Genomic DNA, 26,054 nt, shown 5'->3' with positions numbered 1-26,054 from the left:
TATGTTAAGAAGTGCCCAATCCCCAACTTTAAACTATATCACAAAACTACAGTAATCAAGACAGTATGGTGCTGGTACAAAAACAGAAATATAGATCAATGGTACAGGATAGAATACCCAGAGATAAACCCACACACATATGGTCACCTAATTTATGACAAGGGAGGCAAGAACATACAGTGGAGAAAGGACAGCCTCTTCAGTAAGTGGTGCTGGGAAAACTGGACAGTTACATGTAAAAGAATGAAATTAGAATGGTACCTAACAACAGACACAAAAATAAACTCCAAATGCATTAAAGAGCTAAATGTAAGACCAGACACTATAAAACTCTTAGAGGAAAACATAGGAAAAACACTCTGACATAAACTACAGCAATATCTTTTTTGACCCACCTCCTAGACAAAGGGAAATAAAAACAAAAATAAACAAATGGGACCTAATGAAACGTAAAAGCTTTTGCACAGCAAAGGAAACCATAAACAAGAGAAAACGACAACCCTCAGAATGGGAGAAAATATTTGCAAATGAAACAACAGACAAAGGATTAATCTCCAAAATATACAAACAGCTCATGGAGCTCAATATCAAAAATACAAACAATCCAGTTAAAAAATGGGCAGAAGACCTAAATAGACATTTCACCAAGGAAGACATACAGGTGGCCAAGAGGCACATGAAAATATGCTCACCATCACTAATTATTAGAGAAATGCAAATCAAAGCTACAATGAGGTATCACCTCTTGCCAGTCAGAATGGCTATTATCAAAATATCTAGAAACAAAAAATGCTGGAAAGGGTGTGGTGAAAAGGGAACCCTCCTGCACTGTTGGTGGGAATGTAAATAGATACAACCACTATGGAAAACAGTATGGAGATTCCTTAAAAAACTAAAAATAGAACTACCATATGACCCAGCAATCCCACTACTGGGCATATACCCTGAGAAAACCATAATTCAAAAAGAGACCTGTACCACAACGTTCACTGAAGCTCTATTTACAATAGCCAGGACATGGAACCAACCTAAATGTCCATCGACAGATGAATGGATAAAGATGTGGCACATATATACAATGGAATATTACTCAGCCATAAAAAGAAAGAAAATTGAGTTTTTGTAGTGAGGTGGGTGGACCTAGAGTCTGTCATACAGAGTGAAGTAAGTCAGAAAGAGAAAAACAAATGCCATATGCTAACACATATATGGAATCTAAAAAAAAAATTGGTACCGATGAACCTAGTTGCAGGGCAGGAATAAAGATGTAGACATAGAGAATGGACTTGAGGACCCGGGGTGGGAGGGGGAGGCTGGGGTGAAGTGAGAGTAGCATCGACATATGTACACTACCGATGTAAAATAGTTAGCTAGTGGGAAGCAGCAGCATAGCACAAGGAGATCAGCTTGATGCTTTGCCATGACCTAGAGGGGTGGGATAGGGAGGGTGGGAGGGAGGCTCTAGAGGGAGGGGATATGGGGACATATGTATGCATATGGCTGATTCACCTTGGTGTACAACAGAAACTAACACAGTATTGTGAAACAATTATACTCCAGTAAAGATCTGTTTTTTAAAAAAAATTCTTTTATCCCAAGCAATTAGGAGTTACCTTTCCAATGGAATTGGGGGTGACACTGACTGGGAATCTGGCTATGGAAGCACCCCAGTCCAGAATGCCAGTGCCACCAGGGAAGTCTCAAGTGGCTTGTGTTCAAAGACCACAATCCGCAACTCTCATGTCTCACGAGTCTGCAACACTTGCCCACTTGAGAAGATTCATCTAACCTATATTCTGCCTGAATCTCCTCTGAATTCTTTTCCAGTTCTTCCTATACATCAGGCCCCCAGCTCTTAGGGATGCCTGAGTGGTCCAGAGTTGGATCCTGCGTAATATTGTCTCATATTCTCGTGTATCATCTGGCTGCCAGTTACAATTCTATAGATATTCTCATGACACGACATCCCTGCCCCACAGCGCCTGAGTTTACCTGTATTCCCAGTTCAAGGACTAACTGAATCTGACTGGCACACTTTTGAATCCTAATTCTAGATTCCTAGGAGAAAAAATATGAGTGATCCAGCTTTGGTCAGGTGTCTGCCGTTGGTGATCATGGCCTGCCATCAGGGTCCTGCAGTAGAAACTTGGCCCTAGGTATCCACTGTTGTGGGGTGGGATAGGGGACAGTTCTCAGAGAAGAGAGAGAGTGAACTGAAGGGGTCAGAGGAAAGAACTTGTTCGGGTAGTGTCTTCATATTGGAGGAAAATAACTTAAAAGGGCCCAAACTGGCCAAGACTCAAAGTTGAAGTCCTTTGTAAGAGGAGCAGCTTTTGACAAGATCACAGAGACCAGGATCCTCAGAGCCACCTCAGCTGCAGAGGCAATCCTTTTTTGCAAGCCTTGATTCATCTTTTTCCAGTCTCTCCTCCAAGCTATTTGATGCACCACTGGCAGCCATTCAACTTTCCAAAAAATAGCAGTTTGTATTCCTCTGGCTTAAAAATTTCCATAGCTTTTGGTGTCTGCAGAATAAACTTTATTGTGATTCATGAGACTCTATAATCTTGCCCCAACTACTTTTCAGCCTTACCCCATCACTGCAACCTCTTGCGAGCCATGGCTCTGTCCATGCACCTCCAGGACAGCACGGAGGCCACCAGGCTGTGATGGCTCCTCCAAAAAGAACTTCTTAAGAACAAAAGTCCGTTCGCCTGTTTTTCCTATCCCTATCACCCCTCAGAATGTGAAAAAAATTCATATCTTTACATCATTTTCTAGTTCACAAAGGCTTTCACAGACATTCGGGGAAGTCATCGTCCCCCAAACCTTGTGAGGCAGGTATCATTATCCCATTTTAGAGATGAGGACATTAAGGATGGAAGGGTGAGGGGCTGACATTTACTGATAATCTGCTGTATGCCAGACACAGGTACTAAGTGTTTTCACACCTGTTGCCTGATTCAGTTCTCAGAACAACCTTGACAGCTATCCCCATCTTACAGGCTCAAGTCAGTTAACTTGCTCGAGATTATACCTCCTCATACATTTTAGAGTGCAAGATATGAGCCCTGGGGCTTCCCTGGTGGCGCAGTGGTTGAGAGTCCGCCTGCCGATGCAGCGGGCACGGGTTCGTGCCCCGGTCCGGGAGGATCCCACATGCTGCGGAGCGGCTGGGCCTGTGAGCCATGGCCGCTGGGGCTGCGTGTCCGGAGTCTGTGCTCCGCCACGGGAGAGGCCACAGCAGTGACAGGCCCACGTACTGAAAAAAAAAAAAAAAAAAAGATATGAGCCCTGGTTGTGTCTGGCTCCTGAACCTGTGGTTTTTGCATTATCCTGCAGTGCCTCTCCTGGGGCTGGCATTCACTGCATGCCTACTTACTGTTGGTTGGAGAAATGAATGACTTTTCCCAGCTTTCGTTTCCTGTCACTGGGGTCAAACACGCCAAGCACTCAGGCAGGCACCTGCAGCTGTCACAAGCGCAGGGCTTTGGGCTGGGGGTCTAATGAGCCCTGCTGCTTTTAGCCCAGTTAGTAGCTTTCTTTCTAGTGCTTGTGCTGAGAGAAAGCGTTACCAGTTCTATCCACTATGCCCACACCTGTGGCATTTTCTAAAGAATAATTCTTGGTGTGAAGAGGCGAACCTTTTCAGGCCCTGGGTCCAGCCCTCCCACTGGCCCTGGGGCACAGCAGTTAGTAACCCAGTAAATATTTGTCAATGGCAAAAAACAAAGAAAGGTAGAATGAATAAAGGATTGGCAAGTCTTCAGTTTCTGCTGTGTTCTCCTAGGAAGGCATCATTGCTGATCAGAGTGGGAGCTGGAGTCTTTGCGAGGCTGGGAGCGAAGGGGTTCATAACTCTGCCATTGTGAAATTGATTGGACCCAAGACCAGGATGAAAGTTCCTTGTCTGAAGGGAATAATCCTTAAATCCCCTGCATGGTTTAAATGTAATTTGTGTCATTGTGAAGGAGTACTGGCAAGGCAGGCGAATTCATTAGGCTAAATTGGGTTCGCTATGCTCGACAGTAACGTTTCCGAAGATGAAGTTCAACCTTTGCTGGAGAGCTCAGACAAATGAGTTTCTTAATAGCCAGCCCACTTAGTCTGAGCGTCTTCGGAAGCTTAATATTTTTAATGCTTCTTCTTTTTTACCACACTTCACAGTCCATCTAACATTTTTGCTTCTGGTAATATTTTTATGTGGGGTTGAATTCTGTAGTGTCCATAAAATTATGACCCAGGCCCATCTTTAGAACAGAAGCTTTTCTAGGGCAAGGATTATATCTTTTTGGTTTAGTTTTGCATGTTGACAAACACCATGCTGACACGTGTAGTTGGTGAAAACATTGCTCTTCATTTTGGGGAACAGAACTCTCTCCTTCGGAGCCTTAGATTTGATGTGCACTTAAATTGCTGGATATTCATTGGCACGTGCAGGGGCCATGAGAGATGAGGTCTTTTCCAGTCCATGCCTCGCCGTAAAGCTGGCTCACATACAGTGAAGTAAAAAAGTGTACGTGCCTACACGGACATTCCCATCCAGGAAGGGGGCGCTGGGTTCACCTAGTGACCTGATTCCCCAGGTTTCACAGGTAGGACTTCCCGGTGCTCAAACACTGCTGTCTATTTCCATTTGTGTTCAATAATGTTTTAAATATAAAGATGTTCCGCTGGGGAGCTATATTTAAAAACCTTGGAAGTGAGAGGCCATCAAATAATGAACCCCAAAGTGGCATATCAGCTAATTGGAGAGTTAGGAGTAGAAGACCACCAGCATTATTGTTTGCAATGATTCTTCTAAACTACTTTAGAAGATATATTTTTTAACCTTTAAGAATCAGAATACTTATGTTTGGAATACTTTCTGTATCAGTCAGTTTTTAGGTGGTTAGAAACTGGTACTAGGCCTAGGAACAGGCCTAATCCTGGAGAAGTGTAGCTCTTACGACACTTTCAATGTGAAAAATATTTTTAGAAACAAATTTTAGTCCATATGAAAACACACTGCTAAGCTGAGGTGTTCTAGTATATGATGTGGCCACTGTCTTTAAAAAAAACAAACAAACAAGCATTTGCCATCCTTTGAAATAACACCTGTTGGATCTTATGCTGCAAACAAACCCATTTTGATGCTTGTGGGGTTTTTTTGTGTTGAACATCTATCGATTTTGAATTTTCATAGTTATGCCTTGATTCTTCATCATTTCTCATTTTACGAAATTGATTTGCATTGACCATAAACTGTAAATAAAATAAGTGAATGTGTGGGAAAAGCCCCCAACAAAACATTACTCTTCTAGTTCTGGCTTCAGAAAGAGCTGAGAGAGAGTGGTCGATCACCAGCAGAGAACATGCTGGAAAGTGTGGGCAGAGAAGCTTTAGTGGGGATATTGGAGCCCCTTTTCAACGAAGTGTCCCTGAATCTATGCTGGGCTTTCAAGACCTTGTTAAGGACACTACCAATTACATGGTTGGTTGCTCTGTTATTCCCAATGAAAAGACTGTTGAGTTGATATTTCATGAATGCGGATCTATTATTAAATATGTCAAGACACATAGACTGGCATAATTTGCGAGCCTATCTAAAACCAGAGAAAAATGGCCACGGAACTTAATATATATGAATTAAAAAAATGCATTTGTATTAAGTTGAAAAACATTGGGTGTGTAAACTACTGTTCATAAAGGAAGCTTACTTCCTAATAATTTTGGTTTTAAACTTGAAATAAGAGGGAAAAATAAGCTATAAAAAGCAATTGTCTTTTGGCTGACTGGTTTTCAGCTTAATAGACGTGTCTTGTGAATTGTTATAATGTTATGTCTCGAGGTCCTCTTTTCAGGTGGGCCAGCCCCGTTTGCCATTTGAAGGAGACTAGGCTTCCTTGGTAGTGGCCTGCTTTCTGCTCATGAGCCCGTTAGCTCTCCTGGTCCAGTATGTGTAGCCCCTGGAGCACAGAGACATTCTTGCCTCACAGAGGGCAGTCTGCTGCTCTCAGGGCCTGTCTGCTTTTGGACTGGCTTGACAAATTATTAGAAAAATACTCAGATTTTGTTTCTCAAGAGATTACTACTTTTCCCTTGAAAACCTGACTTTTATGTGCCCATCAAACTCCCCAGACATGTGGCGTAACTAGTCTTGATTTACTTTTTAAGCCTTGTTAACAAGTTCACCAAAACCTTGACAATGGAGCTTCGTAATTGACAACTTTCGCTGAGCCAGATAAAGAACACGACATGTATGTACTGAAATAGATTATTAATAAAATCTCAGGGATCAAATGGGATGAGGTAGAACGTTTTTAAACATCTTAGGTTCTTCAAATGCAAAGGACTTAAACTGCTTCACTAAAAATGTTTTCTTAAAAGTCAGGTCTACTTAAAACTGAGAATATGAATATACACATTTTAATCTTATGTTCATATTATTTTTCCAAATAATAACTTGATCAAGCCTCATGCATTCAGAAAAACTTACTTCCCTCTCCCCCTACCACACACACACTATTCTGCTTATGTTTTCAAGGATGTGGTGCATCTTCATCCCTACTTTTCTATAAGTTCAAGGGAATGACCAAGCTGTTGGTCATTCAGGGCATATTTGTGAATCTATTCTTCTAGAACTGAATACTTTTTTGTTAAATCTTTGGTGGCCAGTGAATAAATCTGTTCTGTTAGATGCTCTTTTTCCTTCTAACTGGAATTGCATGTGGGAAGTAAAAAAAAATCACTTGAGTATCAAATACTTAAGTATCAAAAATGACAGTGATGAAAGGAAACCAGAGGTAACTGAGATCCTTCACTTCCATTTTAAGATTGACCTTTAACTTGTGAGATGGCCTGGAACAACTTTAGCTGCAGATGGCCTTCACAGTGATGACTGCCCAGAGAGGCTCTGTTTTAAGGGGTGTCAGTAGCAGAGAGCCTGGTGGGAGCCACACCAGGGTGTCTTGTTAATGATCCTGCCTCTTAGGACCGCACTTGCTCCGTCTTTGTCTGGCTCTGAGAGTGGAGTCTGGAGGCCACCTGGTGTTTGTAACTGAAGTCTGCTGCATGCAACACCCTCTGAACCCATCTCCACCCTAACAGGGAAACGAGGCAAAAATAATTGAAGGGTATTTGGCTTGGTTATGTGGGCAGACTGTCCTCATCAAAACAACTTTGAAGATCTGTGGATGTGGGTGGGTGTTTGGTCCGTAACTTTTTCACACGGGGTGACGACAACAGGAATTAACTCTGCTTCGTCATTGAGAGTGATCTTCCAGGCAAGACCTCTATTTTAGTTACTCGGCCAACACTGTTGCAGCTTCGGTTTGGACAGACTATTTGGGGGACCCTTGGCTGCTTTCTGGGCACCCTCACTGAGCCAACTGGTGGAAGTGAAAGATGAGTGATCCTGATGAATGGATTTCCGGGAAATACAGAAAAATGGAAGAAGGTCCTCTCCCTCTGTTGACTTTTGCTACAGCTCCCTACTACGACCAGAAACCAGGAACTAGTGGATTACGGAAGAAAACCTATTATTTCGAGGCAAAGCCATGCTATCTGGAGAATTTCATCCAGAGTGTATTCTTTTCCATAGACCTAAAAGATCGCCAGGGATCCTCACTGGTGGTTGGTGGAGATGGGCGGTATTTTAATAAATCAGCAATAGAGACAATAGTGCAGATGGCAGCTGCCAATGGGGTTGGTATACGATAAGTATTGCTATGCTTCTGGCTCTCCACATAACCTCTTAATTTTGCAGAAATATACACAAGTACAAAGATTTGTATATTGTAAACACCTCAATGCTACTAGCATCAAATTAAGTTTCATTGTGACTTCAGAGATTGTATATTGTGATATTACCCCTGAAATTACATTAGTCACATTGGGATATGGGAATGTAAGCTTAATTTCTTATGTTGTGCTCTGTGCCTGTTGCTTGAAAAAGTACCTGTTGCTTTTAGACATTCAAAGCGTACCCCAGGCTTAAGCTGTCTTATCTACATTCAACTAGTTTTGAGGGACACTCTGTCCTGTGTATGAGGCTCTAATGAGCAGCGGAGAGAAGAAGATTTTGTTTTCTTTCAATGGCTTCCTTGTTGAAGTTCAGTCACTTGTCAAACAGGAAAACAAAAGCCAGGGCACGCTGTTATTTGTGGATCCCGGTAGTTGTGCAGAAATGCTAGGAGGGAATTGGAAAATGTTAGGTGTGAGCTTTCCAAGAGGACGTGTTACAGGGGAACCCACTTATAATGACCTTGAACACAAAGAAGCCCTGTGTGTGGTGAATTTGTGCAGCAGGGTAGAGATAATAACTCCTGTAAGACTATAATATATGGAGGCTCTGCTAACGCTCTGCATCGTGAAAAACTGTGTTGCCTGAATTAACCAAATCAGAAGGAATCTTGCACCAGGAAGCATTGATCTTGATAATCTAACAATTTGCACAGCCTTACTGATTTACAGGAAGGCAGGCATCAGGACATTGGTGTTTTTTGCTCTGCAAATTCCTCTGTGGGACCAAAAATATATTTTTAGATTTTAGATTACACTTAGCAATAATTTGGAGCACACAGTCCTTCAGTACTTATAAATTTTAAAAATCTGTTTTATTTCCTTTCTGGAAGCAATTCTGATTCTGAGAACATAAAAATTTAGCATTGTAGCCAAATGTGTTGGGCATTCATTTTCAGTCTGTTTTAACAACACACTAAGAAGGTGTGATTACAAAAGCCAAATTTAAAAAAAAGCATATGTTATCAAATTTAGAAGAGTTTGTAGATCCTACTGTTTATGTGAGGTTTCCTTTATACCCAGTTTCAGAATGTGAATGCCTCTCATGTAAAATTTGCTGATAAAGTACTCAAATATGAAATTATGACACATACACATTTTTAAGATAAAATGTGACATGCTGTCCATTTGAGGAGAGCTGCAAAGGGAACGAACGGTATTAAGATGCTTTAATCTTTTGGGGGAGAACGAATGGAACATTATTTCTCCAAATATATCTAGATTGTTGAGTGGATCTGGTACACTGTCCCCTTTGCTGTGATATATTTGGCTTCATTTCATTTTTGTGCAAAGCAGAAGGATGTGGAAGATGTGGTAGGAATGTGTAATTCAGGCAGACGCTATAGACTTTCTCAGATTTACCATCTGAAGGTTTGCTAAATAATGCAATCAAGTGATAATACTTGACTAAATATGGTAACTGCCTATTTGTTAGAGCTGTGACAGCCCCAGCAATATTTTCAAGTCTTTCCAAGGACATTCCTCATTAAAAATAATGTTACATTTAAACGTCACACTACCCGGCTGACTTACATAAAACGTTTAGTGGACCCATAAAGCACTTTCATCTGATAAAACCTATTAAATCCTATATAGTTTGATTTCCTTTTCTAGCATATCCTAAATTCTGACTATTTTAACATCCCTTTGATTGTGGGCAGAACTTTAGGGAGGCAATCTAAAGGAAAGAAAATTTATTGCCACAGATTTTGGTAGAAGTCAATGTTCCTTCCTCAGCTTTGTCAATACCCACTCCACCCGTGAGCCGATTCTAGGAGAGCTTCTCAGCCTAGTGAGCTACATGGAGATCATTTCATTTCTCCCCTTTAGTACAGTTTTATCTGGTACATTTACAGGTAATGGAATACACTCTGCCTTTGTTTTTATTTGCACAGAGCTGTCTGCATTTACAGGCAATTTTAATGGACAAAATAAAACATTGGTGGGGCCCCGTTTATAGTACGGGTATGTCATTCAGTCCCCCGAGCTTTAAACCTAGAGATAATTTTAGAAATGAGAATAGAACCTGTGTGTATGACTGGCAGAGCAAAGAAAATGGAACTTGTTTTTTTGTTTGTTTTTGTGTGAAACATAAAACACCAGGCCCTATTTTCAATTAAAAGGAATATTTTAAAGTTTGCTCCCTGTCATGGTTAACTATCAAATGTGGGGTTGGGGGGAGAGTGAGGTATCCAGCTTGGCAGCAGGACGTGAGTCTTACGGAAGGGAGTAAAGGGCCAGGAGGAAGGGCAGGAAAGGCTGCTTGGTGAAGGACTCTCAGTGTGGCATGAAGGGGTATCTCTAAGTTGGTAGACACTTGGGACCCAGGGAAGGGTTTTTTTTTTTTTTAATTTTCTTTTTTGTGGTAGAGTATACCTAACAAAATTTGCTGTTTTAACCATTTTTAAGTGTACAATTCATTGGTATTCATTACATTCACAGTGTTCTGCAACCATCACCACTATCTAGTTCCAGAACCTTTTCATCATCTCATCCAAAACTCTGTACCCACGAAACAAGAAGTCCCCATTCTCTTCTCCCCCCAACCCCTGGCAACTTTGGTTTTACTTGCTGTGAATTTACCTGTTCTGTGTCCTTCATATAAGTGGAACCATACAATACTTGTCCTTTTGTGTCTGGCTTATTTTACTTAGTATAATGTTTTCAAGGTACATCCATATTGTAGCATGTATCAGATTTCCTTCCTTTCTGAGGCTGAATAATATTCCATTGTATGTGTATGCCACATTTTGTTTATCCATTCATCTTTTAATGGACATTTGGGTTGTTTCCACTTTTGGCTATTGTGTATAATGCTGCTGTGAACATGGGTGTGCAAATATCTGTTTGAGTCCCTGCTTTCTTTTTGTGTTTATACCTAGAAGTGGAATTTCTGGATTGTATGGTACAGGGAAGGTTTTTGAGTAGGGGAGGGACACAGTTAGAACTATGGTTTAGAAAGATGAACTAAGTGGGCCTGAGTAGGTCAGATAGATTCAGCCAGGGTAGGGCAAGGGAGGTACAGGTGGGAGAGAGGCAGGGGAGGTTGAGTCAGGAGCTGTTACAATGCTCCAGACATCCTTAAGGGGAGGAAGGTAATAGAGTAATTTCTCCCCAATATCAGGTTGAGGATTAATATTGCTGAGGATAATTCATGGAAAAGAGTCTGCTCTGGAAGGGAATATTTTGGCCAGCTGTACCTATTCTTGGGCTCAGGAGAAGGAACCTACCGTGGACTTCCGTTGCTTCTCTTGACTTTCTCTCTTACTCTTACCTTCTGGTATAGTCCTCTCAGTCTTGGACCATTCCTGACAGCAGATTTCACCGTAAGGAATGGTAGAATTAAGGGGTGACTTGGGTGGCATAGCTTAATATTCATTTATCAGTTTCCCCTTCCACATTAAGAACATACAGAATCCAAGTAAAAGTCAGCGTGCTTGATGGGGAAACACTGTTTCCAGATAACTCCACCAGCCACTCTGGCTAATTAAACTGCCATCTGTAAGCTCCTCTCATCGAAATTATGGAACTGCTCAGCCATAGGCTTTTATTTTCATCAGAACCACACCCGGAAACTGCTGGAAGGGTGAGATGTTACCATTACCACTGTATTGAGTCAGGGAGCTACCACTTCCTGAGGGAGGCAGAACATAAGAAATATATTAGGATAACAGAAATTGTTCAGAGAGAGACACATGAGAGCCAAGTTGTGCCTGCAATGAAGTGGCTGCCTCCTGAGAGGTGGTTGGTAGTGGAGAGGGTTAATTATAAGGCAGTCGAGCCGTTAGTGACCTGCGGGAAGGTGGCAAAGCTAACAGTCCCAGAAAAACTTCCCCAGGGAATCCAGGTATCTCATTGGCATTTTCAACATTAGAAATGCATCTTCCACCATCAAGTCATTTCTTCAACGATGTTTATCTTGGGTGGGGCAAGAAGAAATAACAACTGGAAAACTTAAAAACATCCTCGTCCCTTCCTTCTTTCAGAGGGGAGAATGGAGGAAGGGCACAAACTCCTTGTTTTTTAAATCTTTTCATGTAGCAGTCACATCTTCTCTAGTCAGAGGAACAGACAGAACTTCTTCCTTCTTTTCCAACTTGCGTCGTGTTGAAACAGATATAAATTACTCTCATTTTAGCAAAGGAGCTGTGCTGATACCATCTGTGAGAGGTATGGGAAGGTGAGTTAAGAACGCAACAGAAGTACCACCTGTAGCTCTTTCATGTAGGTGTTCTGGCTGGTTTACCCAGTAACACTCCCAGCATTCCCTGCCTTAGGCCCAGGAAGTAGCTCAGGTACACCCTAACATGGGTAGGTGTGTCCGGCTTTGAGGAACCCCCAAATCCAAGCTTGACTGGAAACATAAATTTATGAGATGCATTTTGTAACATTTCTTCATGTAAAGTTTGCCCCTTTTACTTTGTCAGATATTTTAGTTTACAGAAGACTTGTGTTTGGGTTAGAATTCCTTTAACTAGTTAAATTTATATTCTTTTTCCCAATGTGGATTGAAAGTATGATTATAGTGGATAAAAATGTGGGTTTTCTCACAAATTTTTAATGTATCCAAATTATGAACCTAGTCTGGAAAGGCTGTGTTTTGTTTTCTTGCCAAAGCCTTACAGCGTCCCTGGATCATACACTACAAAGTCCCAAAAAGCTATCTGAAGGAATGGCTTTGTTCAGCAATGCTGATTCTACTTCAGTAATAATATTACTCAACAACAGCAATAAAATACTCTACTTCGATATAATAATACTATTAATCCAAGCTGTTAGATGTTCATTAAAGGACATCTTTTCTTGTCCAGTAGAATATTTCTTTGTCCATCTGGCTGTTCTGGCATTTCTGTGCAGTAGCTCTGGATTTATTAACGTTAAAGTGTTTGTTCTGGATTTCTTCTCCTAGATTGGTCGCCTGGTTATTGGACAGAATGGAATCCTCTCCACCCCTGCTGTATCCTGCATCATTAGAAAGATCAAAGCCATTGGTGGGATCATTCTGACAGCCAGCCACAACCCAGGAGGACCCAATGGAGATTTTGGAATCAAATTCAATATTTCCAATGGAGGTGAGTTTGCTGTCATTTTGAGTATAGCCAATTTTATGTTCTGTAGGACACACTGATGACCAAGGCCCTGGGAGGTCAGGGTTCCCGTTCTGATCCTTAGCAAGGGAGCTTTTTGTTTCCTTTTGGTGAAAATGAGATGCTTCTCATTTTGCTGTACCTGAGTATGAGGAGCCGTGCATGAATGATCATTAACATAATATTTCCTTTTAGAAAATTCCGACACTTTGCTGCTTGAATGGTGGCATGGCAGATGTGCTAGTAAGGAGGAGTTGATGAGCTTTGTGCCCTTTGTATTTCCATGTCAACTGTACAAAATGACCCACTGTTTGCTGTTTGATTTCCAGGTCCTGCCCCGGAAGCAATAACTGATAAAATTTTCCAAATCAGCAAGACAATCGAAGACTATGCAATTTGTCCTGACCTGCATGTAGACCTTGGGGTTCTGGGAAAGCAGCAATTTGACCTGGAAAACAAGTTCAAACCCTTCACAGGCATGTTTACTCTTCTCCTCTGTTGCCCACTCCTAGTTCCAACTTGAGGGATTTGCCTTTCAAGGTTTTAATAACATGGGTCTTTATCTTTGGAAAGATTGTGGTCACCAAGCTTTGCATGCATGAATTAGCAGGTCTGGAAGTCTAGAGACCTGGGCTCTTTGGGCCCTGCTGGGGATCAGCTGTGTGACCTTGGGTGAGTTGTTTCCAAATCTCTCGGCTTCAGTTTCCATACGTATAAAACGAACAGCCTTGAGGAGAAGACCTGTAAGGTCATGTTCATAGCTATCTTTTATTGAGCTTTTATTATGTGCCAAGCTCTTCACATGCATTATCTCATTTTATTCTTACAGTAGCCCTGTGAGGGCAGCACTGTCAGTATTCACTTTTTCCAGATGAGGAAACAAAGGCTGAGAGAGCTTAAGTAACAGGCTCCAGGTCACATAGTCAGTGAGTGGTAAGCCAGGATTCAGACACAGGTGTGAATGATTCCAAAGCCTGGGCTTTGATTTCCTTTTCAGTAAAATCAACTTAGACCATTTTGGGGGCTACATTGAAACTCCCTGTGTAGCAGCTGTGGTAAACATTTTGTTGTTGAATGCCAAGTTTTGACAATAATTGATGGAATAAATGTTTATAAAATTATTCATATTAATAAACGAGGATGAGATGGGTTAGCAATGTGACTTGCAATTCAACTTTGCTCTAACATGTATTCTTTCCTCTGGGCTGCAAGTTTATGGGAGGCATTTTTTTGTTTGAACCTACCCATAAGGAGCTGACAGTTGCATCCCAACAAAGAGGTAGGGGTGCTTTGGTACATTCTGAAGACATTCTTAGGGTTTAGAAAACACCAGTAGAGAATTTCTTAAACACTTCATGTTTTGAAAATGTTCAGACCCGTGAAAATTCAACAAGAACAATACTTAGTTCTTACATTTGTTTTACTCCTTTAGCAGTGCATGTGAAAAGTGATTCATTAAAAATTATTTTCTCTGGGGCTTCCCTGGTGGCGCAGTGGTTGAGAGTCCGCCTGCCGATGCAGGGGACACGGGTTCATGACCCGGTCCAGGAAGATCCCACATGCCACTGATCGGCTGGGCCGTGAGCCATGGCCGCTGAGCCTGCGCGTCCGGAGCCTGTGCTCCGCAACGGGAGAGGCCACAACAGTGAGAGGCCTGCGTACCGCAAAAAAAAAAATAAAAAAAATTTATTTTCTCTGCTTTTTACTAATATATCTTGATGGCAAGGGGCCTGGAAAAAGTAAAATAAAGTAAGGTGTTACATTTTCTGTTATTTTTTGACACCAAAATACACTTCTCATGGAGACTGATAGGGAATCAACGTGGCAGCAGAACAGAGTTTAGCATCAGGCAAAACTCTGTCAAAATTCCCCTCTGTGCCCCATCCCAGGTGTGTGGGCAAGTTACTTAAATCTTTCAGAACTTGAACTTGCTCATCTATAAAATAGAACTGATAACATTTACCTCTCAGGAAATTTGTTAGCATCGAATAAGAGATCATGTAACGCGGCCCTGGCACATTGGAGCTGCTCCGTAAATGTCCTTTTAAAATAGCAATTGCACGTTTACAGCAATATGAGCATTTCAGAGGAGAATATTTCTAAATGTATTTAGTTCCTCCATCTTTAATGTTGCTTGTTCTCACAGTGGAAATTGTGGATTCGGTGGAAGCTTATGCTACGATGCTGAGAAGCATCTTTGATTTCAATGCACTGAAAGAACTGCTTTCTGGTCCAAACCGACTAAAGATCCGTATAGACGCCATGCATGGAGGTATGGAGCCATTTGTTTTCTGTTCCCTTCCCTCAAAGACATGAAGCAGCTCTCGACTTTGTGTATTATGATGCTTTAATAAACCTTTTCTTAAGACTCTTTCTGTTGGACGGTTTTTAAACAGTTACGTTGCAGAAATTTCAGAGTAATATTCACGCAGATAAAAATCTAATTGTATGCAGGAAAGATTCCTAATGGTAAGGTAGTGTTAAGGTCAGCGTTTCCACATTAAGCATCAGGTTTTGAGTAACAGGCAACTATTTTTGTGTACTCTCCCTCCCCCTCAGAAGATGCCTTACATTCTTCTTAAATGCCCCCATCTATTTCCGAGCTGGCCTGTGGTTTGCTAGATACGATAAACGTGCTTCTGACCCCACACCCCACTTGCCTGCTCCCACATAAGCCTTTACTTAGAAGATGACCAGAGCAGGCTGAGGATTAAATTCAGGAAAAACAGGATGTATGTCTCTCCCTCTTCTTCCTCTGTGGGTTGTGTGGCCAGGTCAGTAGAGAGAGCAGCTGTCACCGAACCAGAACCATGAGGTTCTCTTGCATGTAGGGAATTCCTGAGCCCTTGAGTTTATTTGTTTTGTAATAATTTACAATTTTAGACTCTTTGAGTCACAGGGATTTTCCCTGGCGTTGGAATCCATCTGCCTTCCTGGTTGTGGAAGACTTTCTGCCTGTGCTTGAACCCTTTCCATGATGCTGTCAGGGCCTTCTGTTACACTGCAAAACCACAGTTAGAAAACTTCTCCTGGTGGGCTGAAATCTTCTGTCTCTGGAGCTTCTCCCATTGGGTCCTAACTTGCCTCTGGAGTCCCACAGAATGAGTCTCCTTCTTGATTCAGACAAAGGCTATTCTGACTTTTCAAAGCATTCAACAGACATGTATTGAGTAGCTACTACATGTATGCTTGGGGGTAGGCAGGGGTTCAGTAGAGACTCTCTTCAAAGAGCTCTGCGATGCTTGGAGAGATGAGGTAGGTAAGAAACCAACCATTGCCAGGCCAGCAAAATGAGGGTTAGGTAGAATTTCAAGTATTCTCCTTGGGGCGTGGAAGAAGGCATAATTTGACCAAAGGTATCAAGAAAGGTTTCCTGGAAAAAGTGGCAACCAACTCATCTTTTATGAAAGAAAGACGTAGGGTGGTGGAGAGTCAAGTGATGGTCATTCCCAGCTGAGGCAGTTGGCTGTAGCAAATGCATGAAAGCTTAAAGATAGAAGTCACGTTAGGGGAATGAGCAGAAGCCTGGGCTGGCTTGAGAACGGAGCCTGTGATGAGGTATTTGCTAGTCGCTGCTGGTCACGAAGCTGACCTCTTTCTCCAGGCCTTTAAGTTGTTCCTCGAAAGCCTCAGTTGCTATACGCCTCACAGCCCTGGCTGCCTCGGCCTCATTCTGTGGTGTGTCAGTAGCCTCCTTAACGGGAGGCTCCTAATGGGAGACATGTATTCTATACTGTTCTGACCTCTGTCGCATATATTGGTGTCGGTACCTTCCTTGGTGAAAAAACATTCTCAGCATTTTAGAGATGAACACTAAGTATCACTGTAAAGTATGTGACTGGTTTTTCCTGTTGTTCATTGTTACTGTTACTTGTTTGTTTGTCTGTATTCTTTTGATCAGTTTTTCGGATAGCTTGATAGAGGAGAAGGATTAGGGCTCTGAATCCTAGCTCCCACTCCTACTATCTGTGTAAGTCTGGGCAAATAGCTTCCTCTCAGAACCTCAGTTTTCTTATCTATAAATTGGAGGAAATAATCGTAATACAAAATTTATAAAATGTGTGCTGGTACTGTTCTCAGTGCCTCATATCTATTAACTCATTTAATTCTCACATCAACTATTATTATCCTCACTTTGCAGGTGGGGTAGACGGAGGCACAGCAAAGAGATTACATAGCTTTCCCCAAATGGCACAGCCAATAATTGGCAGAGCTGAGATTTGAACCCAGACACTCTGATTCCAGAGTCCAGGTTCTTAAGCACTATGCTGTACCAGCTCATGGGCCTTTTTTGAAGGACTGAGTGAGAAAACAGTTGAGACGCACCTGGCACAGGTGTGTAGCAGGGCCTTCATAATGGTTCGCTCCCTTCCCTTCCCCCACTCTTTCCTTCAACAAATGGCCTCACCCTTTCCAACCTAACCTCTCAATATTCCTGTTTGTAGAACTTTCTACTCCAGACTTATATCCCCACAAGCCCTTGAATACAGTTTGCATGTTCTCTTTGCCATTCTCCCTAGAACACCTCCACCTTATGTAGTAAGTCCTCACCTCCTGTAGTAAGTTTTATTTTCTGGTTCTTTATTTCACGCTCTGCATAGTTGTGGGACCGTATGTGAAGAAGATCCTCTGTGAAGAGCTCGGAGCCCCCGCAAACTCAGCAGTTAACTGTGTTCCCCTGGAGGACTTTGGAGGCCACCACCCTGACCCCAACCTCACCTATGCCGCTGACCTGGTGGAGACTATGAAGACAGGAGAGCATGATTTTGGGGCTGCCTTTGATGGAGATGGGGTGGGTACGAGTGTTTTTAAGTGAACTCTGATGCAGGGCAGGCTTGATCCTAAAGACGGGGGAAAAAGCAGACTGCTTCTACCAGGCCCTGTGGGCCTAGGAGTGCCAGTCAACCTCCTTCATTGCACCTGGAGTCAGGGCTCAGTTATTAGAAGACCCTCTTGAACAGAATGAGTCCTTGAAATGGAACCCATGTGTTTAATGTCTGCTAAGAGGGGCAGGGTAATTGGGGCCTGGTTATGATGTCATGACTGGTGCTTCATGAACTAGTTGGGTTCTAGGTACCTGTCCTGAGGTAGGTTTTTGCTCTAAACGAGCAGCTAGCTACTTAATCTCTGGCAAGGGTCTTGGCCTTATAATATACCCACCCGTTCATTCACATTAGCTGAAAGATGAAACTATAATGAGAGAATTAGCATTTTATTCTTTAGCTACAATTAATATTTTAAATGAACACGCACTTTTATTTACATTGGTGAGTACATGACAGACGAGGAGGGAAACTGTCTTAGGTTTGTATACTTGATATCTCAGAGATAGTAAACACTACACATATTTACTTAGTCGAAAATATATTTTGGTGGTTGCTATTATTCTTTAACATCATCTAGAATTCCTTGTTTCCTAAAAATAGATATTCCCATATCAAAATTTGGAGAAATGAGAAGGGTCCCTAGCAGACATCATTTGCAATGCATCTTTCTGTGGCAGTGCATGATGGGAGTTTCTCCCTCCCTAATCTCAGTTACTTGAGTACTTCCGGTATGTCAGGCACCAGGAGAGCAGTGAGGTGGCAGCATGTTCTGTTGGGTCCTGCACCACATGGAGGGCCCCAGATTTAGAAGCCTTTCCTTGAGGGGATCTGCTTTGTTCCTTGAAGGATGCCTGGTAGACCTACCAGACTCTAAAGAGCCCATATTTCCTCTCATTGTGATCTCTCCTCTCTTTTGGGAGAGAAGAGAGGTGATTAGTTCCAGAGTTTGGAAAAGGTCGGGGAGGTTACAGTCAGCTGGCCTCTCGAGGGAGAACAGAGGATTCGGCCCAGAAGGAGTTTGTGCCTGCACTTTAATTTAAAACAGTTTTAGCTCTTCGGCACGGAGGTGCCACTGGCCCAGTGGTACTGTACAGATCCATTAGGAATAAAATCCAGTGTTTAGAAGCCAGTATGAATAAATGTATCATAGTTTTAAATTTTATAAAACCTCCATGTAAGATAGTTTGGTTTCTTCAGCACTTTGATTAAAAGATCTTCCTTTGAATTCCCCTTCTCCCAAAGGATCGAAACATGATTCTGGGCAAGCATGGGTTCTTTGTGAACCCTTCAGACTCTGTGGCTGTCATTGCTGCCAACATCTTCAGCATTCCGTATTTCCAGCAAACCGGGGTCCGCGGCTTTGCACGCAGCATGCCCACCAGTGGTGCCCTGGACCGGTACGTCTCTCCATTCCCTTGGCTCCCGCCAGGCCCTTCACAATGCTGGGAACATCCTTCTTCCCTTTTCAGCTAGGGCATCTGATGCATAGTATGTGCTATGGAAGTGTTTATTTTATGAAGGAGTGGATGAACTTTTTTCTGGATTGGTTGTCTCCCCTCTGTGCTCCCTTAGCACCCTGCATTTCTTCCATCCTGGCACTTACCACACTGTGTCCTGATAGCCTGTTTACTTGACTATCTGCCCGGTGAGACTAGAAACTTCTACAGAGAAAAGAATGTCTTATTCACTGTCCTAAACTCTTCCTGATCATGGTGTGCCTCACACACACACACACACACACACACACACACACACATCATTTTTAAAAATGAATGATTGAATGTTAATGAATAAATGAATGGATAGCACTTCGTTGTAGTCAAGACATCATTCTAGAGACTCACTTTCCCTTAGCAGTGTACACAGAGTTTGGATGAAAGAGCAGTTGGATGTAAGATCAGTGTTTCAGCAGAACTTTCAAAAAACATCCCTCATCCAGCCCCCATCAGATGCCCATACACACACAAGCATAGTAAATGTTCATTTGTCCAAAATCTGAGTAAACGTAAAGCTAGAATAGTTAAAAAAAAGTGCATTCAGTTTTTGAGAAAGGCGGTACCAGTGACAGTAAACAGTTGATATCTCTGACTTGCTTATTTATTGATTGATTGTATTTCATCTCACTTGCAAAGGCTTTAGGGTAGCTTACGGGATCACATCTAAAACATCTGAAAAATATAAGTTATAAATGAGGACCAACCAGGGAGAGTATTAACTAGACCATGTTAGGTGTCCAATAAATGTTTCCTGAATGAATAGATAAAGAACAAGTGAATGAATAAAAGGTCGAGGCCAGGGAGGAAAGCAGAATGTATGTATCTAGGCGCTTACAATCATAATTAATATTAATTGAACATTACCTTATGCTAGACACTAGATATGTTTTAAGTCATTTAATTCTCAGACCGACCCCATGAAGTAAATGCTATATTTAACTCCTCTTTACAGGTGGGAAAACAAAAGAACAAAGAAATTAACTAATTTGCCCAAGGTCACCCAGCTAGTCAATGATGGAGCAGAATTTGAACCCAGAACCTTTGCTCCCAACCACTGAGCTATACAGTAGTTTTCTATTTCATGTGTGTGTGCGTGTGTGTGTGTGTGTGTGTTATAGAACTAGTGCTGACTTCAGCTAACAAAGTAGTGGCTAATATTCATATAGTAGTTTGTAGTTGACACAGCGCCTTTTTACATTCACCATCTCAATTGATCCTCATAGCAGTCCTTATTTTAAAGAGGAGGAAACCCAAAGAGTAGTTAGCAGTCTTGCCCGGGACCCCACAGCTACATCAGAGCTAGAATTAGAACCTGGTACTTCTGCCTTCACATCCTCCATCCGAAGTCGTGAGCTGGTGTGTGGCCACGCTCTTGTACATTAGACTGGTCAGGTCCTGAAATACCTTCTGTGTAATCCAAAACAGTTTAATTCCAAGTTCTGAAAAAATTGATAATCCACATATAGAATCACAATGGAAAATACCTCATTACCCAGAAAAAAGTTCATTGTACTTTCACAGGTTTCAAAATCGTAGATCTAATTTTCCTCAAATATTAGAATTGAAATATGATATCGTGTTGCTAGTGATAAGACAAGCATTTTGGAAAGCAAATCTCACTAAAAGAGTAAATGAATTGTAGGTAACTTTTCCTGTTCAAGGGCAAGGGTTTAAAAAAACAGTCACTCAAAGGTTTCAAATAGGCTAAGGATAATATAGGGAGAGGTAAAAGAGATATTGGGGGGGACAGGGGACCATGCATCAGTGTGGGTGCAGCTGGTGCACACGGGAGACTTCACTGGGCACTGTCCTTGGGGGGCCTTCCAGGGAAATGAAAGGAGCACTGACTGGGCAGCTGGATAGCAGGCATTGGTCATCCTGGCCGTGTGACCTCGGGCTGATCACATAACATTCTGGGTCCTGTTTCCTTCTCAGTAAAATACTGACCTCCCAGACCCAATATTCTATGTCTCTATGACTATAGGTGCATCAAAACATCACTCTTTTATTCACTATGGAATGGTTATAAATATTGTCTGTATCCAAAACATGTGGGTTTAAATGGCCCCCCAAACAGCCTTGCCCATTTTGCCACTGTTGCTTCTTCTAAAATGTTAAACTCAGTGACCTGAATTAATTCTTTCTTCGTCCCCTTTTCCCCCCTCCGCTGACTCCACATATAATAGCACATTGTGTGCAAGTTTTCTCATATGATTTTTCACCAATCTTAGAATTATGTGTACCTCTGAGGAATACTAAACGGGACCCTTGATACAATAATGGTTGCTGTTTTCCATCCCTCACATGGCTATGCTAGCAGTCCTGCTGTGATGTAACTTTGATTTCATGCCTTTGAAGGGTGGCTAATGCTACAAAGATCACTTTGTATGAAACCCCAACTGGCTGGAAGTTTTTTGGGAATCTGATGGATGCAAGCAGACTGTCCCTTTGTGGGGAGGAGAGCTTCGGGACCGGTAAGTGTGCAGTCCTGAGCCACCGATTTCTTTCCTGTAAATGCTATTTGCAGTGAAAGAAAGCTTAGACTGCTAAAGGCAGCACTGAAATAGCAACGGTAGCTGATGTGTCCTAAATCAAGATACAGCTTATTTATAACAACCCTGATGGAGTGTACACATTTGAAAAGCAATGAGCACGTTCTGCCAGGGAGGGCTAATTTTACTTTCAGAGGATCACATCTACTGAGGCAGGAAGTTTGGTCCTTGAGTCTGTGGGGATTAAACAGTGATAAACACATTTTTCTTCCCTCGGTGGTCAAGGAAACCTTTATAAATGTTTTCATTTCTAAGAAGAAATATGGTGGAGTGAGTCAGTTTCTTGTTTTTATTTAAGAGAAGGTTGCACCACAGCAGTACATCTTCCTCTTTAATAGGCACACATTTTCCTTAGCAACAGGTTGTGATTTATTAAGGTTAAGTGGAGGGAGACCATTAGGGTGGAACTAAGTTGCTAGGTGATCAAGAAGTTGACGACAAGGATCTATATGTAAATTGTGGTATGATGAAAGAGTAGAACATGGTACGCTTTGGGAGATGTCCCAAGACCCCTAGATCCCACTTTCTATGCTCTCTCTCCTCTTCTATGTCTGTCCAATAACGACCTGAATTCCCACCTCCATGACTTTCCTGTAACCCATCCTACATCAGTCTCTTTCTTTTCTAAACATTCATTCAGGCGTGTGGCCCTTTGCTAGTTAAACAGAATAGAATGCTGATTTCTTTTCCTACAAGTCCTAGGGCGTGGTGGGTAGAATGAGCTGGTAAATTTGAGACACCCATTGACAAAACTCTAAGCAGTTTAATATCCTTGAGGGAGTGGCAATACTTCTTGGTAATGAATTGGCTTGATGGAATCGGAGAGTATTAAGAAAGATGGATGAGTCTGGGGGGTTGAACAATGTCTACAAAAAAGGCTACATGGTTTCCCAAGGTTCTAGGTCTTTGGTAAGAGGTAACAAGTCTACTGCTTAGTCCTTTCCTACCTCATAAAGTATGGATGGTGCCATGTTACTCCATGGGATACTAGATGAATACCCAATGGACCTATGAGGTGGTCTTCTCCCATGAAATCTCCTCAGTGTTATCCAGTGCAGACTTGGTGTCAATAATTCTTCCCTATGGATGAAGCTGTCTTTGAAGGCAGGCACCATGTCTAAACCTTTGGTTTCCTGACCCCATGTACCTATTTCAGTACTGAGCCTAGCGAAAAGAGAAAAGTCTAGAACAGGTCTTTCCAGGGTGTTTGGATGTGTGGAAAGATACTAGTTCCATGAAAGAGTTCTGAGTTCAATACAGATTGGGAAACATGGAATATACCTTTCTGTCTTGGATATTCATGATGATGTTATCATTTGAAGATTCCAAAACATTCTGCTATAAGGAATCCTGTTTGTACAGTTTTACCTAAGCATAGTTAACTGCGATATCTCTTTTTTGTGATATATCTAGTAACGTATTGCCCCACAGACCCATGTGGGTAGCATTGGTCAAGGTGGGTCAGAGTCTTAGCTGCTCCTCCGTCGCATGACAGGCCTTCAAGATGCCAGAGGGCAGTTCTCTTCTCTGGCCACCCATCCCTAGTCCTCCAGTCATCCCCCACTTCACGTTGGTTATATACCCAGCATGAGTTTCTTGATGCTTCCCTGTTCACCAATGCCCTTTGAAGAAGATCGTGTCTAGAACTGAGCCCAAATCCTCCACGATTGACCTGACAAGTAAAGAGTAGATGGGATGACTATTTCTAGAAAACTGGACCCTGTAGTTTTCTTGATGTAACTTTCATTTATGTTAGCTTTTAGGACATTTCGTAATACTGTTTAGCCCATGTAATGTTGTAGATAATTAAACCCCCTTAAGCTTTTACTTAGGAACATTGGCCAAGAAAAGTCCCCATGTTACGTTTGTGGAACTGATTTCTTTGAATCCAAGTATTAGATTTTAAATTATTTCTTGTTAAAGCTTGTTCTTATTTGTTTACTTATTAACCCACTCATCAAATACTAAGTACCAACCATGGTTTTATCTGCCCTTTGATATCTTTTATATCAAAAGAGAGAATTCATCATAAGAACAATCCACAAACTCATTCTCTCTCTCTGAAAAAAAGACAATTGTTCTGCAATATTTCTGAGATAAGCATTTAAAAAACCAGGCTGCATAGCCATGGGTCTCCACTGCTAAGTGAGTGCAGCTGAACTTATTTAACTGAACTTCTGATCTCCTTATTTATAGAGGAGTTAATTTCCACCTACTATGCCCCTTGTTGGCAGATGCTTCCAGCGGTTCCTTTACAGAGCTTCTCTGTAAAGGAGAAGTGATTCTACAAGCTTTGAAATATTTAAATTCTGTAGCTTAATTGAGTACAGGGTCATTTATGTGTGTATTTTTCTAGGCAAGAGCAGAGGCAATTTCTCAGGAAAGCCTTCCTAACCTCCCAGAGTGGGTCCAATCCCCTTATTATTGGACTTCATGGCACCGCATACTTCTTCCTTGCACGTATTACAGCTGTAACTTCACAATTATTTATGATTACTTGAATAATGTCTGTTGGTTCCACTAGATTGTAAGCTCGATGAGGACAGGAGTCACATCTGTCTTGTTCTCCGTCATATCCCCAGAGCCTCCTATAAATCCCAGAATGGACCAGGTGCTCAGCAAACACTTGTTGAATGAATGGGAGAACACGCTCTTTACTTAGCATCATCCATTCAGACCAACAGAATCCTGCTGTTGGAAAGGAAAGAACTTTAAACGTTATCCGACATAATTTTCTGCGTGTTGCTGGAGTCATAAATAACCAGTCAGTGCTCTTCTGCTTAAACACCCACCTCCGTGGAGAATGCCCACCTCCGTGGAGAATGCCCACCTCACCTCTGGCTGCAGTCTGGGACTCTTGTGGGGACTCAGCATCGTTCCCTCTCCATAGTCCAGAGCTGAGGACCCAAGGTCTTTGTGAGACGAGATGACCTTTCATGAAAGAAAAAGAGAAGTTTACTGGCAAAGAGGTGCATAGGAGTCAGACTTCAGAACTGGCTCACCAAATAAAACAAACCACTAGCATTTAAAAGCACAAGCCATAATATGACTCTTACCAGGTATACGTTAGTCTGTTCCTGGTGGAGAAACAGCAACTGTCTAACATGACTACTGTAGCCACCAAGGCTATGATGCTTCCTCAGACATCAGCATTACAAATGCCAGGGATAAAGGTGTTTTTTTTTTTTTTTTTTTTTTGGCGGTACACGGGCCTCTCACTGCTGCGGCCTCTCCCGTTGCAGAGCACAGACTCCTGACGCGCAGGCTCAGAGGCCATGGCTCACGGGCCCAGCCGCTCCGTGGCATGTGGGATCTTCCCGGACCAGGGCACGAACCTGTGTCCCCTGCATCGGCAGGCAGACCGCCAACCACTGCGCCACCAGGGAAGCCCGATAAAGGTGTTTTTGTTAGAGCACCAGAACTAGACAGGGTGAACCTGCTGTTTTTGGTTGATCTCATGGAGCAGTTATTTGCCCCCCTAACTGTGGATGCTGACGCATGTGTTCATGCACAAGGGTGGAGGGAAACCTTGAATTCTTGGGAAGCTGGGAAGGAAATAGAAAGTGAAGTCACTGATTAGAATAGAATGTCACTGCTTTTTAAACTCTTCCTTGGGAAAAGTGGGGGGTCCTGGGAAAGAGGGATAGGAAACCAGGTTGAGGATTAACTTGGTATCATGTGGAAATATGCCAGTAAATTCTGATCTGGTTGGGTCCAAAGGTTAGCAATATTTTTCCCCCATCCCATCTTGAAAAGGTCCTAGTGATGATATATTATATAGGAGTGATATCTTGAAGAAGTACAGCATTCATGCTTTGCAGATTTCTTTTAATTTTAATTTCTTATGAAAAGTCCTTCACATTTATACTTCTTTTCATCAACTCATTCCTCAAATGTTTATTGAGCTTTGACTGTAACCCAGATACTGAATTAGGTTCTGGGAACACAGGGTTAAGCATAACCTCCCTGTGGAGGACTCCGTGGAGGCCACATTTGGGGAAGGAAATCGGACCCCGGCTAGGCTCTTACAAGTGTAATAGAAAGTGATAGAAACTGAAGTACAGGATGCTCTGGGAACTGTATAGTCAGGGCGCCTAACCTGGTTCTGTGGTGTAGGGGATTAGATGTCCTATCTACTTCTCTGCCTGCCCTGATTTGCATACCTACTGAGTACATTTTCCTGTAGGTAAAGCCCCCGCAGGAAGGTTAGAGCATCCCATCTCTGGAAATTTCCCAGGCAGAACACCCCAGTAGAACTAGGCTGATACCCTAATTATAACTAACTCAGTTAAACTGTTACCTGCATGTCTG

At 42.2% G+C, this 26,054-nt stretch overlaps 1 protein-coding gene across 1 annotated transcript in view; it reads left to right on the top strand.

Annotated features, from left to right (window-relative positions):
- Nucleotides 1–26,054, top strand: part of PGM1 (phosphoglucomutase 1) — a 59,750-nt gene that overhangs the window by 16,564 nt on the left and 17,132 nt on the right. Inside the window, exons 2-7 of the mRNA XM_030865829.3 lie at nt 12,692–12,854; nt 13,199–13,345; nt 15,016–15,141; nt 17,471–17,661; nt 18,938–19,092; nt 21,550–21,665. Coding sequence (XP_030721689.2) covers nt 12,692–12,854; nt 13,199–13,345; nt 15,016–15,141; nt 17,471–17,661; nt 18,938–19,092; nt 21,550–21,665 — 898 coding nt within the window. The remainder of the gene's footprint in view (nt 1–12,691; nt 12,855–13,198; nt 13,346–15,015; nt 15,142–17,470; nt 17,662–18,937; nt 19,093–21,549; nt 21,666–26,054) is intronic.

The sequence above is a fragment of the Globicephala melas genome, chromosome 1 (assembly GCF_963455315.2).
Source record: "Globicephala melas chromosome 1, mGloMel1.2, whole genome shotgun sequence".
Lineage (NCBI taxonomy): Eukaryota > Metazoa > Chordata > Mammalia > Artiodactyla > Delphinidae > Globicephala > Globicephala melas.
This window is presented reverse-complemented; position numbering and strand designations above follow the sequence as displayed.